General features: G+C 43.9%; 1 protein-coding gene and 1 long non-coding RNA gene across 6 annotated transcripts in view; one reads left to right on the forward strand and one right to left on the reverse strand.

Moving 5' to 3' along the window:
• Positions 1 to 17,998, reverse strand: part of LOC133276718 (uncharacterized) — a 175,349-nt gene that overhangs the window by 32,622 nt on the left and 124,729 nt on the right. The gene's annotated exons all lie outside the window — the stretch shown is intronic.
• TBC1D30 (TBC1 domain family member 30) overlaps positions 1 to 17,998 on the forward strand; it is a 56,031-nt gene that overhangs the window by 11,906 nt on the left and 26,127 nt on the right. Inside the window, exon 1 of one of the 5 annotated variants that reach the window (XM_061467849.1) lies at positions 14,811 to 15,168. The exons of 3 other annotated variants lie outside the window; for them this stretch is intronic. In XM_061467849.1, the coding sequence (XP_061323833.1) occupies positions 15,006 to 15,168 (163 nt within the window). In that variant the 5' untranslated portion in view covers positions 14,811 to 15,005. Of the gene's footprint in view, positions 1 to 14,810; positions 15,169 to 17,998 lie in introns of those variants that run through there. One more of the 5 variants, XM_061467850.1, reaches the window with a different exon arrangement.

Here is a 17,998-nt window from a genome sequence, read left to right on the forward strand (position 1 = left end):
TACCACTGAAGTGTCTTACCTCTATCAAAAATACCTCCTTACCCCTTCTGAACAAATGCCAGCTCATATTCCATCATTGGCTAAAACTTGTGCAATTCCCCAGAATGGCTAAAACTTGCACAATTCCCAAAAATGGCTTTTATCGAGGGCTCCTTCAGCTGTGTTCTTCAGGATTTAACTAAGCAAGCAGTCTTGGCAACTGCTTTGACTAGGATTCAGAGGTAGGATTGCTTGCTTTTGTTACAAACCCTAGGAGTCTGTTCAGGATCTAGGTACTTAAACAGTTTCAAGCAACACTGGGCAGTGCTCAGTATCAGCAGGGGGTATAAGAATATACCTGACTGAAACCTTTTTAAAGTATCATTGCACTGCTACTTTTAATAGGACACTGGCTGCATTCAGAGTTGGAGTCACTGCTGCCGGTAAATTCCTGGGGACAGTGTAGAGCCTGCTGACTTAAAGAGACAATTCCTTTTTGAGGGAATTGCTACGTCCTGGCTTGCTGCTGCTGCTGCTCATCGTCCAGTTCAGTGAGCTGCTGTCTCTGGAGGGGTGAGATTTTCCTGGGAAAGGGAGATGCTGGGGATTCGGGGCCAGATAGAAGCTGACCTCAGATACTTCTCTCTGAGAGGAGAGGGCTGCCTGTAAAGCCTCAAAGCCCCAAATGTGCCTCATGAAGAAGCAAGTGGCTGCTGATTATAGTGACATATCAGTTGGGGGATACCAGGCTTTCACCAAAAGGACTGTGGTGAGACCTGGAAGACCGTGGTCAATCAGCCATGGTGTCCCCCTTCTGTGTAAGCTGTGCACCCTGTGAAATCCATAACCATCCCCCTGCAGCCTGCCTTCTCCCTCACTTTGGACATTTGTCCTGGGAAGTGGCAGACATTTGGGGTGAAGGTGCAGTGAGGCTAAATTGACCTGTCTCAAATGTGTCATGTAGGCATGTTCTGTAGTTGGTGTCAGCTGCTGAGGCGAAAGGGGCATGCTGTAATGGTCTCCTGAGGTGATGAGAGTATCAGCCGCTGCTTATCTAACTACAGCTAGTTTTCTTTCTTCCCCATCCTCCAAAATAAATAATTCTACCATTTTTTATTATTATTAGTGTAGACACTTGATGGGATAGTAACAGCTGAATATGGTAACAATATAAAACATTATTCTTGCAGAATAAATACATCATTGCTTATGAAACTGAACAGTAAATCCAGTAAATCCTTCTGTAAGCAATAATCTAGCTGCTGAATCTAGGCCCAGTTTGCAACAGAAAATGCAGATGGTTCAGTATAGGAAGGTATAGATTGCAGAATTGCTACCAAATATTTGTCCTGCAACATTTTGTATAGCATGTTGTAAATATTCTTTGTCAGTGTGCTAGCAGCTGTAACAACAGTGAAATGGTTGAGTTAGTGCCACACCTGATACTGTATTTATTTTGGGTTGACTGCTTGGCTTCTTTTCCAAATTCTTCTATGTAAGGGTAATCCTGTTGCTGTTGCAAAGTGGAGGCTGACCTTGCAGAATTAGTTTTGTGATGCATGTAGAGTTCTGAGTGCACTGAATTACACTTTTCACATCATCCATGTCATGAAGAGTTCATGCACTGGATAGTACTTGTTACATAAAATACTTCCTGAGTATTAGAAATCAGGATTACTGTGATAGACTGGGGTGTGTGTGTGTGTGTGTGTGTGTGTGTTGGATTACTTATCAAGTAATACTTATAGTACTTATATATTAATTTGCCTGAATAAAATGGTTCTCAAACCAGTGATCTCTTATGTCTGTAGTACTGCTGTAACTTTGGAAGGTGGGATTTGATCAGCTGGAACTGAGGAGGCATGCAGTCACCAAAGAAAGCATGATGCTGTTTGCCAACAGCAACACTCCGAACAGCCCGTTATCTGTCTACAGTCCCTGTCAGTCAGTCATGACAACATCACTGTTCCCTCTGCTCATTTGCAGCTATTCAAATGAATACAGGAGCAGTGGTAAAGTTTGGTTAGTGTAAGAGTTTCCTGAAAAACTGGAAAAGCGAGGGTTTTATTTAATCACCCTGGGATTACTGTGGTTGAGTGAGGCGAGATGCTGATTTCCACATAGGTTCAGGAAGAGTGTGAAACTGAGCTCATCCTGCTTCAGGCCAGCATGTCTGCCTGGGACAGAGCGAGGGTTGGCCAGAGAGGGAGAAATGGGGTGCATGTCCCAGCTGAGCAAAGGGCTCAGCCCACAGGTCTGTATGTGAAAGTAGTTGTGCATTTTGCTGCAAGGCATCAATATCAAGGGTGTAACCTAGGAATTAATTGCATTAACTGGGAATTTGTGAGGAAGCTGGTGCTGCCAAAGACTGTGTGTAAAGGAGTGATGCTTGAGATGTGCAATTCATATTTCACAGATACTTTAGACACTTCTGAACTGATTGCAGATCCTGCTCTGATTCCTGCAGATAGTGAAAAGTCATTGCATCTATAGCAAATGTTGGATAATGAAGATATAAGGGTTTATGAATGTGTATAAGCTCACAGCAGGGGTGGCTGTGTGAGCTGTATGCTATAATACCATCTCACTGCGGTCTTTAATCTTTCTCTGGCAAGCTTTTAGATGTGGAAACAACCTGGGAGAAAAAGTTGTGCAATTAGATTGTATGCATAGTCCTTAACACTTCTCTAGCTTAGCACTACCTCCTCTTTTATTCTGGGGATTGTACTTCAGTACAAGTAACTGTGCTGTTCTTTTTCCTAATGAAATGCCCTTTTTTTTTTAACCATTGTGAACTTGTAGGAGGGTTAATGGGGCTTTTCTGAAAATGCCCAAGAGTACATGGCCTTTAAGTAACACAGATGCATTTTATCTCCAAATATGGCACATGCTAAATGTTCTCGGGTTGAATTAGTCTTTGAAGAAAAGATTTCCTGGATACTAAAGATCAAATGGAGGATAACAGCTGCTTGGGATAATTAGTGCTAGGAATAGACTGATTTATGGAGCATCAGGCAGCGCTAGCAGCTATGTTTCTGCAGCTTTGTGAGATAAGCTTGACATTTAAAACCAAGATGCTAGAAAAGTAGGCTGTGAACTTGGTCTGTTTGGATCAATAGTCCTGATTATAATTCTGTGCTGAAGCAGCTCTGGAGGAAAAGTTAAACAAGAACCTCAGATTTTAAAATGCATTTCTCCTAGAAGCTGTTAAGAACCTGAATTTGACTTACTGAGCTGCAAATGAGTGCTCCTCACATACCCTTGAAATTTGCTAAGAAAGTCAAGCCTGTTCCATCTCCATGTTACATCTTCTTACTTACAAACCTATCATTTATATCTCTTTTTTTAAGTAAAAACTGGAAACCTTTTGCTATATTTTGCAAGCAGTGAAACAGCTTCTGAATTTAGTTCCCTATAAACTTTAGTTACCCCCCTGAAATTATGGCAGCCTGGTACTGATCGATGTTTTTCCTGCCATCCGTACAACACATATGACCAAAATACAGAGCACAAAAAAATTTTGATTCTTGGGTTGGGTTAGGCATCATTGATAGCTAATAGTTTAATTTTTATTTTAATACATTACTGCTGATTTCATATCTTATATAATAGTCATTGGCAGCAGTACCTATTTGGCCTTAGATCCCGAAGGAAAAGTAATTATTCAGTGAGAGTAAAGAAAGTCGGAATAGGGAGGCAATCAGTGTACATCGCTGATCTTTTTTAAAAAGAGTACTAAACTGAGGAGTTAAATGTTACTAATATTTATAGTAATGCTTAGAGAGGCCCACTGAAGTCAGGAGCCTAAGGAGATGGTCACTGGAAAACATGAAAAACAAACTTTTAGTGAGACAAGACTACTTGAAGGCTGGTAGAAGAAACACATGTTCAGAGGAGTGAAGTGAGTTGTCCTAAGCTACTCAGTAGTAAATAAACAATCAGAGCTTTGCCGTTACCGAAACTCATGCTTGCATGGTGGTGTACGTGTTCAAAATCAATTTTAATGGCTCAAGGCTTCAGTATTAAATGAGCCTTTGATTAAACCTAAACACAACCAGTTCAATAAACTTGTCCTGTAAGAGTGGGTTATGAACTGAAATTTCATCATTTACCTGTTGAGTAAAAAACTTGGAGTCGTTGCGACTGATAACTATTTTCTCCTCTTCATCTTACAAACTTCAGCCAAAAAACTCCAACAACGACAAACCGAAAAAACAAAAAAAAAACAAAAAAACCCCCAACTGTGTCTGTGTCAAACTTACTTAAATGACTGACGTATGTACTTTTTCAGGAAGGGGAGGTGGTAGCTGGAGGACCATTTGCTTTGTTAGCTGCTTCCTTTTCCAACACTTGCAGAATGTGCTCTGTGAAGCTATGGCCCACATGGGAGATGAAGGGAATTATGTGGTCTGGAGGATGTAGGGTTTCAATAGCTTCATGTACATGCAAAATTTCATGGAAAAGTTTTTCTTTAGAGAACTGGTGGCATCTGCAAATGGGAACCAATGTCATGTCATCAGAGAAATAGAATGGTGGTGGAGGATTTCTATATTGACCAAGCAAGATTTGTGGTTCCAAGAGCTCTATGGGACTTATGAGCTTCTCCTGGAGTGAGCCTGTTTCCCTCCCCAATCCCAGAAAGGGTTTTGTTTCTGTTCCTCTGTCTGCAGAGGCCATGCATACTGGGAGAGGGAGGATCCATGCTGGAAGCAGGCCTGTTATCCTTGGGCAGTGCAGGAACAATCCATCTCTTTGCTACATGTCTCATGAAAGCCTTGCACAGCCTGAGCCTTGTCTACAATGGAGATGTCCTTAGCATTACTGGAAATAAGCACTAAACAGCATGTATAAAACTTCTACGTGTAAACATGGCCCCATTCCCATAGTGCTCCCTGGCCCAAAGCAAAGATAGAATCATAGAATCATAGAATCGTTAGGGTTGGAAAGGACCTTAAGATCATCTAGTTCCAAGTGATTAGTAAGTTTTCTAACTTTGGCAATTACTTTTTAATCTAAGATCTTTAAAAGTGTTCTGTCTGTGGATAAATCTTGTCTTGGGGACATAGGGTGGTTTGGTTTTGTTTAATTATGTTGGGTAGATTAAAATCTTGGTTTCTGAAATAGCAGTTCAGACCAATGAAGCTGGCAGTCCACACTACAATTCAATTTCTATGCTAGGTGCCAAGCAAATAATTAGGTTCTAATAAAGGTTAGGAAGAATACAGGGACATTGTCTGGGTAACTAGGGATCAGGTCAGGAAAGCTAAGGCCCAGTTAGAATTGAGTCTGGCCAGGGATGTGAAAGATAACAGGAAGGACTTCCACAGGTATGTAGCAAACAAAAGACAGACTAGGGACAAAGTGGGGCCCTTTCTGGAAGCTATCGGGAGAACTGGCTATGCTGGATTTGGAGAAGGCTGAGGTTCTCAATGATTTCTTTGCCTCAGTCTTCACTGGCAAATGCTTTGGCCACACTGCCCAAGACTTGGCAAGTAGTTGCAGGATCTGTGAGAATGAAGACCTTAGGCCCACTGTAGGAGAGGATCGGGATCGAGATTATCTTAAGAACCTGAATGTGCACAAGTCCATGGGACCTGATGAAACCCATACACAGGTCCTGAAGGAGCTGGCGAATGAAGTTGCTAAGCCACTGTCCATCATATTTGAAAAATCATGGCAGTCAGGTGAAGTTCCCAGCGACTGGAAAAAGGGAAATATAAAGCCCATTTTCAAGAAGGGGAAAATGGATGACCTGGGGAATTACAGACCAGTCAGTCTCACCTCTGTGCCTGGCGAAATCATGGAACAGATTCTCCTGGAAAGCATACTAAAGGTTGGATGGAGAAGAGATTCAGAGCAGCCATGTGGAGAAGGACTTGGGGGTGTTGGTTGATGAGAAAGTGAACATGAGCCGGCTTCAGTGTGGGCTCACAGCCAGGAAAGCAACCGTATCCTGGGCTGCATCAAAAGAAGCGTGACCAGCAGGTCGAAGGAGGTGATCCTGCCCCTCTACTCCACTCTCGAGTGATCCCACTTGGAGCACTATGTGTAGTTCTGGTGTCCTCAACATAAGAAGGATATGGAGCTGTTGAAACAAGTCCAGAGGAGGCCACGAGGATGATCAGGGGGCTGGAGCACCTCCTGTATGAAGACAGGCTGAGAAAGTTGGAGCTGTTCAGCCTGGAGAAGAGAAGGCTGCGTGGAGACCTCATAGCAGCCTTCCAGTATCTGAAGGGGGCCTACAAGGATGCTGGAGAGAGGCTTTTCATCAGGGATTATAGCAATAGGACAAGGGGTAATGGGTTTAAACTTGAACAGGGGAAGTTCAGGTTAGATATAAGGGAGTTCTTTACTATGAGGGTGGTGAGGCACTGGAATGGATTGTCCAAGAAAGTGTTAAATGCTCTGTCCCTGGCAGTGTCCAGGCCAGGTTGGACAGAGCCTTGGGAGACATGGTTTAGTGTGAGGTGTCCCTGCCTGTGCAGAGGGATTGGAACTAGATGATCTTAAGGTCCTTTCCAACCCAAACCATTCTATGATTCTAAAGGAAGAGCAGCTCAGTTTTAGACCTGGGAGCCTGCAATCTGCTATGACCTTCATTCTTCTGCAAACATTATTTTAAGCAAGGCCTACATATCACACCTGTCAGAATTATTTTTTCATAGATTAGGTTTTCTGCTGACTTGGTGATTTGCTTTTTAAGCTGACCATGTAGCATTTAAGCAGGATTCTGGAATGTGAATACTGGCCAAGGTATGCATTTACAGTATGCTGTTTAGCAAAGTTAGGGAACACTTCTTAATTTTTATAATTATGCTTTCCACCATACTTTTTATATAGGCCTCTTCAATGATATTTTCTTCTTAATATGTCCCTTGCCAAAAGAATATTTTTTATTAAATTCTTTACTTTGCATTAAATATAAAATGTCCTCTCTCTCTATTTTATTGAGCATGTAAGCATTTCTGTGATTTTTATTCCAGTTGTTAACTCTAGACTTTATGCTACTGGTTCCTACAGCAGTTTAAAATATATTGTTACTTTAGCAGTCCTTGAATGACATGTCTTTTACCTTGCTCATGAAATGGAACTGCCTACTTAATGTAACTGCATGTGTTCTGCTTTACTGTTACAGTCAGCACATGAAGGTGATAAGTAAAATAAATTGACTCCCTCCTCCTCCCCTGCCTTTTATTTTCTTCATCAGGACAAGAGAGATCAGTGTGCTCCTCAAATGGCAATTATAGGGTTTGTTTATACAGTTGAAAAATGTGAAAAGATCCCTCTACTTACTTACCTACCATTTTTCTCTGTTTAAGAGCTTGCCGGAAGTGTTTTGGATGTAGAAAGCATCTGCAAACTTTTTTTTTCTCAGTGTCCTTTTGGAAGGCAACATAGATGTACAAAGAATTAGATGTAGCAGTAGACTTCAGCTTGCAATAAACACACCTACATTTTGGTGTTTGTTCGTAGATGTTCACATGAAAGCAAGGTGCTTATGCTTCCCTTATGGTCATAGATCTAACCAATGTCTTGCTTTATTGCTTGTAATATCAAAAGCTCTTCACAACCTACTTTCCTTTGTTGTCATGTCCTTGTCATTTCTTACTCAATGTTCAGGGTTAGCTCATGCCTCCTACCTCCATCCTGCATACTTTAAAGCAAGCACCTTCTCAATTTCCCCCATGTTGGCATTTCCTTGTAGATGTTTAGCCGTGTTGAACCTGAGTGGATGATTAAAACCTAACCCGTAGGCTCTGTTATTGACTTTATGCCTTCATGTATGCCACCAAGCCTACAGAAACACAATAGCGGCTCTTACACTGACTAATGTCCAACATGCTTTCCAGGATCATTTCACTGCCTCCCTGCACACCTCTGTATGCTAATGTGTTTTCTCTTATTTCTTTCTTTTAAAACAGGCAGGCTGTTTTTTGCTGTGTTTGTACATCAACCACTGCAATAATGCTGCAGTCCAGGATTAGGATTTATGGCCACTGCAGTGAATGCAAATAGCTTTGGTAAAATACCAGGCATACTCAGTTGTGCAAGTCTTCTATTACTGGTATAATAAGAGGAACTAACTTCTGTCTTGTTATCAAGCAGTATTATATTTAAGCCCCTTTTTTGTTTCCCGCATGGGTAGTTCCGAGTTAAATCTCATTAATTGTCCTTCCAGTGCAGCCATCAAACCCTATGTTAAGATAAACTTTTCCACATTGCATCTATTTTATAATGTCAGAGTAGATTTTTTTTTCATCTGAAACATTTGAGGTGCCTCTGATTTGTGGCACGTGATGTTTGAAAAACACAGGTCAGTTTCTATTTTTCACAAATTCTTTAAATTCTCTCCTGTTAAGCTCTGGGAACAGTCAGTTCCCAGTGATGGGCCTGGACTGGAATAGGCCACCCTTTGTACCCAGCCCATTGGCACTGGTTGCTATCATTTGTGTGCTCAGGGTTAATGACTTATCAGCAAATTTGATTCTTGTATCCTTCAAATCAGTTTGACCTAGGAACTCCAGATGATGCAGAATACCAGCTTTTTAGTGGTGTGATGGTGAGAGCTGGTGATATAGAGAGTAAATAATTTGTAATGTAAAGCATTTGAATATTAACCTATTCCTAGCTTTCAATGTGATTGTGTTATAGAGTCAGGATTAAGAAAAGCTTCTGGCTTACTGCTGAGTGGTTTCCTAAAGAACTCGGGGAAAGTAGGGGCTTCATGCTCTAGTGGATTGAGCATAGGTCTGGGAGACAGGTACTTGCAGTTCTGCTGTTGCTGGCCTTAGCCCTGGTACTGTACAGTTGTCAAGTCTCTCTTAATCTCCCTCATTCATGGAAATATTTACTAATGGAGAGAGGTTATAATCAGGTTCAAGGGCATTACAGACATGTCTGTACTTCTGTTTTAGCAACCTGTGGTGCTTTTGAGAGCGTTCATATTCTCACCTACGCCATCCAATTGCATAAGCATCTTGTGCCACTTTTAAGAACAACCTACAAATTGAGGGACTGCAGACAGATGTACCTGCAGTGATTCACTGCCTACAAATGTGGCGTGTTCCTAGATGGGAAACTGGTCATCACAGCGCTGTAAACTGCTAGAAACTGCTTCACAACCTATTTACAGATGCCTTAATTATGGATGTATGTTATTGCAAGTGTTTTCAGCGATGTTGGGAAAGTTTGGCATCCTTCTCAGGGTGTATCCTGTCTGCCTAAAATTTCAAGAAGCAATATGAGTATTATTCAGCTTGTAAATACACTTACTAGGTGTAACTGTCCATCAGTCCCAGAAGATAAATTACAGCACACATTTGTGGGTAGGTGATGCTGGAGTCAAGGAGACCTGGCTCTACTAAAGGGACCTTCTTTTCTCATGTGTGTAGTGCAGGAGGCACAGGTGAATAATGTGTATGGGAGGGAAAGAGGAGAATAAAAAAAAAAGAACAAATCTAAAAATCATAATGAAGACTCTTGAGTCTGAAGCTCTCTCTTGGCTGAATCCTGATTGTGATAAGCTGAAGAGTCATGTAGTATATATACAGTTGTCAGCTTCTTGCAGGAGTAATAGCCTTGTGGATTAATTTCCTGCTGAAAGATAAACACATGCTAAGCAGTGTTATTTTAATGATCTCTAGATCAGTCTTCAATCAGTGTGGCTAAACAATGTGCATGCAATATTCTTTCAGACAGCTATAAACAAAGCCCAATGACCAGAGAGTGCTTGGTAGTAAGAGAACTACCCATACCCTCTGTTTGTCAGAAACCCTCCAATAAAAGTGGGCTGTTTCAAGGCTTCCTTCAAGAGAAGGCTGTGTTAAAGGGTACTTACTGTGCTCTCAGTTTTTGAAGGGTAAAATAAGTAAAAAGGCTATGTGAATGAAGTCTAAAGGAAGAAGCAGCATTGGTCCAGATTTGAGTTTGTTTGGGTTTGTTTCTCAGCTCTGCTGCACGCCTCCTGAGATTAATCATTCCTGAGACTAAATGTTGGTTCTCTGTTTCTGAAAATCATAAATGTTATTTCCTGTCCATTGTGTGATTTATATTTGTAGGGAAGGATTGGCTCTGCTTTTTTTGGCTGTGGTATCTGCTGTAGGATACAGAGAGGTCCTGACCTCCTTTGTGACATTAAGGTACAAAGTGATACAAATCATGACTAAGGCAATGGAAAAGTTTAAAATATTCATGCTGTGTTGCTGAGACTGTTGTGTGTCAACACATTTTCCTGAGCCCTGCTTCTTTACCTAAAATGAATCTTCTCTAGGCACAAATACAGTAGCAAAATATTGTTTTTTTACATTGGTTCTGGAACTATCCCTTGTCCAGTAAAGACAACTCTGGATTACTTGTCTGAGAGCAGAGAACAGCTTGGTGGCAGAAGTGAATCTGTTAGCTCCAAATCATGTTTCTCCTTCTGTATATCGTAGATCTGTCCACTCTTACCTGTAGACTTCTTCCTCATGTGCTCATGCAGCTGTGGATATACGAAACAGCCCTACAGGCTCTGTGCTTGGTGGTCCACACAACAGTTAGACACTGCTCTCCTGCAGTGTCTGAGGCAGCAGTCGGTAACAGTGCCTGTACAGCAGTACTGGCAATGCAGGAGGGGATGCTCTACTTGCAGGCTGAGGTGGGAGGAGTGCTGGGCTGTGCCACCTTGCAGGCTTTCATGTTCAAGGACAAGCACTATACCATCACTGTAGCACCTATGCCCCTTCAAGTGTCAAAGACCCAACAAGCCTCTTTTCAGGCTGTCAGAGGTAGTTCCATCTTGTGAGCTGGGGAGCGTGAAACTCCAGGTGGGTCGTGCCTGGTTTTAGTTTTTTAGGACCAAGCAGAAGGAAGTGGGGCTGTTTTTGTCAGAAGGGATGTTTAATAATAGAACACATCTATAACTGGATAGGGTAGGAATTTTGTGCTCCAGTGACGAAGATGGTTTAAAGGGCTAAATGTATTTAAAATAGCTTTGGCTCCTGGGAGAATCTCAATCTGCCTGATTCTTTCTTCCTTCCAAAGTGAACGTGGTTCATTCCACGTGTTTTCTCTTATACACTTCAATTTGAAAGTGAAATATATTCTTTTTTTGAAGGTCATTGTGTACTATCACACACATCAGAACACGTGTTGGTTGGTACAGGCTTAAAATTCCTTGATTTTCTAACTTCTGCAAAGCTATTTGAAGCCCAGTGGTAATGGGGTTGTGTTTTCTGCAGTCTTAAAGGTAGTATACAGAACTCTGGAGCTTAGCAGACAATGGTCCTATGATGTGATCAACACACTAGGTTTTGCCTCATGGTTGCAATGCATTTTTTTCTCTCATCCTATTGATATATTGATTGTATCATACATTGATTTCTTTCTGATATTTGCTGCCCAAATGTAATTTCTAAAATGCCTTGGGATGAAGCATATTTCAGTATTATCATACAACATATTCTTTTCATGGGTATGTGTTGCTTTAAGTATTTTTGCTAATGTGGGTGTCCAGAAGTGTGGCAAACAAGCTTTCTCCCCAAACTTTCATTATTGTACTGGGATGATGTGGTGCAGATCAGTATCACAGGTCTAGACACATCCCTGTGAAAGAAAGGGGAGGATGGTCATGAAATACAGTGGCCCAGCTGAAGATGTCTTACCATTTCTTAGACTTTTGATTGCATTCATTCTTCTTCACACACATCAAAGAGAACTGGTGAACTTTGCCTTCCAGTAATCCTGAGTTGGGTAGTTAAAGCTTCATGCAAGCAAGGGATATCAGTCTGTGGCCTCATTTTTGCTGCTGTTCCTGTCACTGCCCCATCTGCTTGAGCTCATTCTGCTGTTCTAGTTGCCTGTGTTTTTACCTCATTGTCCCAGTGCAGGCAGAAGAGAAGTGAGCTGATAAATAGGGAGGTTCAAAGTAAATAGAGTTGATTTCTCTATGTCAAACTGCAGTGATTATACGACCAATCACAATGAGGCCAATGGTAATAGTTAAGCAAGTTATACAAGTGAACTAATACTCCTTATGATGTGTGCTTTGGCCTTAAAAGACACGGTTAGCAGGTGGTGTAAGACTGCAAAGAAATAGCAAGTGAGGAGGTAAGGCTTTTCAGAAAGTGACTCTGTTGTGTGGGAGGGAATAAATGAAACGGGGGGAGAAAACAAACTCTTGGGTTGCTTATTATAAAATATCTGGGGCTGAAATATCTGGGCTAGCCAAAATGCTTTGATCCCTTCCAGCTCCTTTCTGAGCATCATCTGTCTTGTCAGTAATTGCAGGTGAGGACTTGTGGACATGGCCATACTTGTCTGCATTGATGGATCAAAATAGATTCATGATGGCTGGTGACATCTTTGAGTTCAAATTTGCTGTGTTTTCACCCACTTGGAGCTATGGAGATTTGTCTGAAATTTCCCCATTGTTGAAGACAATCTACAGCTTAACAGTGGTGAATATGGCCAATTTATACATTGCTTCTGACATGCAGTGTCATGCTTAGATGTCTGCAAGTCCAGGCAGTGGCACAGAACACATTTTGCCACAGAGAAAGAGAGGCTTTGCCTGATCAGTGGTTAACCTGATACCATCCACTTTTCTAGAAGCTAGGCTCTTGCCCTTCATATATGTGTGTGTATGCTTAATCGGAGGTTTATCTATGTCTCTAAAATTCAATGCTAATGATCCAGTGAGTCATCAAACCCATTAGTGTGGCTTGGCTTCTTCATTTTGTCTCCTGAAGTTCATGCTTGCCTTTTTTTTTTCTGGAAGAGTAATGTTGCATTAATTGTCTGGCATGCAGGAGAGCTCCTTAACAGTATGTTGGCCCTTGGAAGCAGCAGTGTCTCAAGTCACAGCATGATTGTCCTGATTTGTTTCCAGTTTTGTTATAGATGATGACAAGTAGGAGAAATAGCAGTAATGAGGACACTGAATTCTCACTTCGAGAGCTCGTTATCCTTGTCAGTTAAATATTCATGTCTGTCTTGTAATCTGTGATTGTTCAAAATTTGAAGGTTACTTATGATTATGTCCAGTTTAGTGGGATGACTGATTCTCACTGTGTGAATAATGAGTGATTCCTGAAACTTTGGCTATAGCTCCTGAGACTTTGGGCAATGGCATGTGGTTTTGGGTTAGCCACTCTTGAAACAAACCAAGAATGATGTGATGCTATTTGCGTATGGTGCTCTAGGAAGAGGAGAATAGTATTAGATATTATTTCTGTATTTAAATGTTTCTGTTACAGTCCCATTGGTACGATCTGTACACCTAGGGGGAGATTAATTCATTTAAAATTTGATGCTTTAACCACTAAATCATCATCTCCAGCTGGCACAGAAATAAAGTGATTTGCATCATCTACATCAGCAGGGAAGTGTTACCTTTGTTAAAAAAAGAACCACCAACACACAGACTTAATTATCTATTCAGAGCACAAGCTACCAGCTCAAATGTAGTGACTTTTCTCCAAAACCAAAATTGATATTTAAAAAGGCATGATCAAAATCATGCTTCTCTGAAAACTTCTAACAGTAACTTCTAAACATAGCTATAACTGATCTTAAAAAAAAAGGCTTGCTTCTATGGTTTAGAATGTGTATCTTTTATATAATTGGCTTTGCTGCTTATCGTTTGCAGGTCTTCTCCTATCTTTGTAATAGGACTGAGAAAAACATCCTTTTAATAAAGGAGCAAATTGTTGTTTCAGTGCTGCAGATGTTGGCAGGTAGACTCAGACTTCCCGTAGCTGGGTCTTGGAGCCCAACTAATGTGGTGTGATAAATCTGCTTTCCTTCCATAGAAATGCTGAGTGGTTTAGATCGTAAAAGCTATCATAATTTCAAATACTTTTCCTCCTTGTCAATCAAACTGCTAGTTTGAAAGTCTGTATCAAACCCTTTTAAGATGCTGTTAGGTCAAATAGCACTGGAAAATGCATCTACTAAAATGCTGTCAAATAGCTTCTTTTAACTATTTAGTGCATGGTAAGTCATTAGTAATAAGTGCACTGCTCTTCAGATTCACAGATAAAGCAGTTATTTAGAGAATGTCTAAAGTCTGTGCTGATGAGTCAGAAACACAGAAGCTGTGCAGCTTGCTTGCTCTTGCTGCCCCTGGGGCTGTCCCTGAGCAGACCTAGCCCAGGACCTGACCTCAGCCTACTCTGGCATTGCAATGCTGCTGCACCAATTGTTCTCCCCTTGCTCCCTGCTCTGGTAGTGCTTGTGGGACTCCTTCCCAGGACAGCTTTTTGAAATGGGCAGCAGGACTCTTCAGAATCCCACGTGAGAAGTCTCTTTGCTGGATCTTAGAATCACAGAATCATAGAACGGTTTGCGTTGGAAGGAACCTTAAAGATCATCTAATTCCAACTCCCTGCCATGGACAGGGACACCTTCCTCCAGACCAGGTTGCTCAAAGCCCCATCCAGCCTGGCCTTGAAAGCTGCCAGGGATGCGGCAGTCACAGCTTCTCTGGGCACCCTGTTCCAGTGTCTCATCACCCTCATAGTGAAGAATATTTTCCTAATAACTAATCTATATCTAGGATGGTTAACTTATTTCATTCTTGGCAAAAGTCAATGCTGTCCCCTGTTAGCAGGCACGGGTCAGTATTGCAGTGCTGGGCGATGTGGGGGCAGCCCGGGGGCTGTGCAGGGCTCTGTCTTGAACCCTTTGCCACTGCTGAGCCCCACCGCTGCCGACTGGGTCCCTTCATTTCTAACGGGGGCTGCTCTCCCCTTCGCCTGCTGCATCCCAGGTGGTGCTGGAGGAGGAGAGGCTGCTGATTTATTCAGGCAGTGATGCTAGGATTGTGGGCGGGAGCAACTCCTTTCCCCACCAGCCCCCCTTTTCCCTCTCCTTGTCCTCCCTCATAGCTCTCGCACTTCAACTTTGCTGTCTCTGCACTGCAGATCCCCGCTAGCCGGGAGAGCCGCACCCGGCGGGTTACCCCTGCCGCCATGCCGCCCGCCCCGCCGCCCTAGGCCGAGCTTTCTGGCGCCGCTGGCCGGGAGCGTCCGGCGGCAGGGGCTGCCATGCGGCAGGACAGGCTGACGGGCTCGCTGCGGCGCGGCGGGCGATGCCTGAAGCGGCAGAGCTCGGGCGGCGGCGGCGTGGGCACCATCCTCAGCAACGTCCTCAAGAAGCGCAGCTGCATCTCCCGGACGGCGCCGCGCCTGCTCTGCACCTTGGAGCCAGGTAACGCGCTCCCCCCTGCCAGGCGGCGGCTGACAGCCCCTAAGAGGCTTAGCGGGCACCGGGCGGGGGGAGCGGCCGGGCCGGGGCTGCTGCCTCCTCGCGGGGTCAGCTCGGCGATGAGGACGCGGCCGGAGGGCGATGAGGGCGGCGGGTAGGCGCAGAGGGGGACAGCTCCCCGGGGGGCGGCGGCAGCAGCAGCCTGTACCGGCCAGAGGCAAATGGCCGCGCCTGGTCGGCCGCCGCTGCGGTGCGGACAGCCTCGGCGAGCCCGGCCTGCGTGAGGCGCCGCGATCGCGGCCTGAGGCGCGGCGGGGCGTGCGGTGCGGTGCGGGGCGCGGCGGCCGAGGCGGCTGGGCCTGCGAGGTAGCCCCGGGCTGGGGAGCGGGTGCAAGGCAGCCCCGGCCGGGAGCTGAAGCGGCACCGAGCGGGAGGCTGGAGGCGTGCGAGGGGCCCTGCAGGGCGGCAGCGCGCTGCTCCCTTCACCAGGGCGCTCCTCCTGCCCTCTCCCCCCGGCGGATCCCGGCTCCGTTCCCCGCTCCTCCAGCGGGCGCCGCCGCCTCGCAGCGCTTTTGTGCCTTTCGGCTGCGCCCTGTCCCTGCGGTCTTCCTCAGCCCCCCCAGATGGCCGCTTTCCGCCAGCCTCCCCCCGTCACCCCCTCCCGTCCGAGCCGCCGGGGACCTGCGGTCTACCCTCGGCCTCACCAAACCTTTCCCGCTGAACCTGCTAACTCCTGACTTGCTGGCGACTCCTCCTCCCACCCAGCCTTTGTCTGCGGTAGGGTGTTGTCTAAATTCGCAACCATGCCTTTGCTAAGGGGGGAGGCTTCTCTGTGGCTGCTTCTTCTGAATCCTGCTTCAGTATCGAAATCCCTTTTAAGGACCAGGTGGTCAGTCAGTGTGCATTTGCTCCAGGGAGGTGGGCTCTCGGCAGGGGCACTGATGGGTGGTCGTTGCTGAATGTTATAGTTGCCTGCCATCAAAATTTCTGATAACTTATTTTTTTCATGAAGTATTGGCAATTTAAATTCAATTTACAGTGTTGGAGCTGTCACTTGTAGCTGAAATGTTTCCTAATCCTAGGCATTTACAAACCATGCAAGAGTTAGGTCTACTGAAATGTAGAGCAATGCACAAAAACATGTAAGATTCAGTTTCCCATTGTACTAGCTGCGTGTGTATGTGTGAAGCACACATCGCTGACTGCCTCTGTGTTTGAGTTTTGGATGCTGCTATTAATAAACTCTCAGGTACACTCTGGTATAGGTGTACGGGGTTGCCATTGTCAAGGAGATTTCCTGACCCATAATTCTCACAGATCCCTGCTCCTACAGTAGCCTTAAAATATCCCAGGTAATGAGGTTGTCTGGATCATGACATTCTTTTACTTACACTCCCACAAAGGCCAGGGGAGATGATCAGAGATGTAACCACGAATGCCATAGTCTTAAAGCCAGGAAATCCCACTCGGTTGGGGTTTCCCTGTTGTTTTTATGTAAGCGAATAGAACGGCGTCATTCAGGATGCATGCTTCCATAGAGTGATGGAGACAGGCACCTGATATGCTTTTAAAAAATTAGCTGAATGAAGTTTCCTTCAGATTTCCTGTATCAGTCTGTATCAGCTGTATGTATGTTCTGAGAGTTTTCTGTACACGGCAGATTTTAGATGTTCTTTGATACATCCCAGTGAGCTTTGGTTCCTGACAAAACTGATTTCATGCGGAATTACTCAGAATATTTTATTTCTCATTTTACAGATGAAACCCTACATTTAGAGACAAATTACAAAGCAAGGCTAAGAATCTTCCTGATACAAGTAACACTAAGGTGGTAGTTTCGGTTGCCACTTTTTTTCTCTCAGTTTGGACCCCCACTGCACAAAAAAATTGCTTTAGGCCTTTTTCCTCATTTGTTTTTGATAAAATATTTATTGGCTCTCTATGGGAGAGGTTTCAACAGCTGCTTTTAGTCCAGCCAGGAACATACAGTCATGTGCTTTGTAAGCTTGAAGCTACGTCTTTATTGTTCACGTATGTGCATCAGAACAGATCATCTTCCTATGCTTTTTCTACTTTAGAATTTCAGGGAAAGTCCCGTCCTTTTATTTAATATTGCTGAGGAGTGGGAATTTGATTCCCTCACACAGGTACTTGGCTGACCACAACATTTTTCTCCCCTCTTGTGTCTCTACATTGTCTTGTGCTGCATTTTGGTCATGCAGTGGAAGACTGCTAGGATTTGGGAGTCCAGGGGTTATAATCTTTCCTCTTACAGCCTTTCATTGTCAGGGGTCATTGTGTAGTTTACATGGAAAAGCTAATGGGACTGGCTTTTGTGGGGTTTTATCTCTTTTCTTCTTTTTAAATAGTGTTTCTCCTGTGGTTTCTGGTGGTCTGATTGCAAGGGCATTGAACAGGCCTTATTTTGGCATTCCCCTGCCCTTCAGAAATTTGGCTGGTGCCAAACATATGTACCTTTGTGTGTGCTTGTATTTGTGGAACTAATAATTCATACGTGTTCCCAATACTTTCCTGCTTACGTGAGCTTTTTAGATATGAAGTGTCAGTTGAAGTGTATGAACTGGAGGTGATACTTAGTATGTCAAATGACACTATAGCCTGGCTGGCTTGATGTAAAGGGGCTGAGTTGTACTGACAGAGCCTACAGTCCTTGAGAGTAAGAACTATTGCTACATATATGGTATGTTTCTGCCAGGCTGTCCCTATGCAGGAGCTGAGAGAAAGGTTCTCATAAGGCCTGAGGGGTCTTTTCTGCAAAAACCATGTGTTTATGTGATGGCGAAGAAGCTGGTCCAGAGATGGATGACTGATA

This window comes from Pezoporus flaviventris, unplaced genomic scaffold (genome assembly GCF_033815535.1).
Source record: "Pezoporus flaviventris isolate CSIRO_AGI_PZ_B2104156 unplaced genomic scaffold, CSIRO_AGI_Pfla_v1 ptg000045l, whole genome shotgun sequence".
Classification (NCBI taxonomy): domain Eukaryota; kingdom Metazoa; phylum Chordata; class Aves; order Psittaciformes; family Psittacidae; genus Pezoporus; species Pezoporus flaviventris.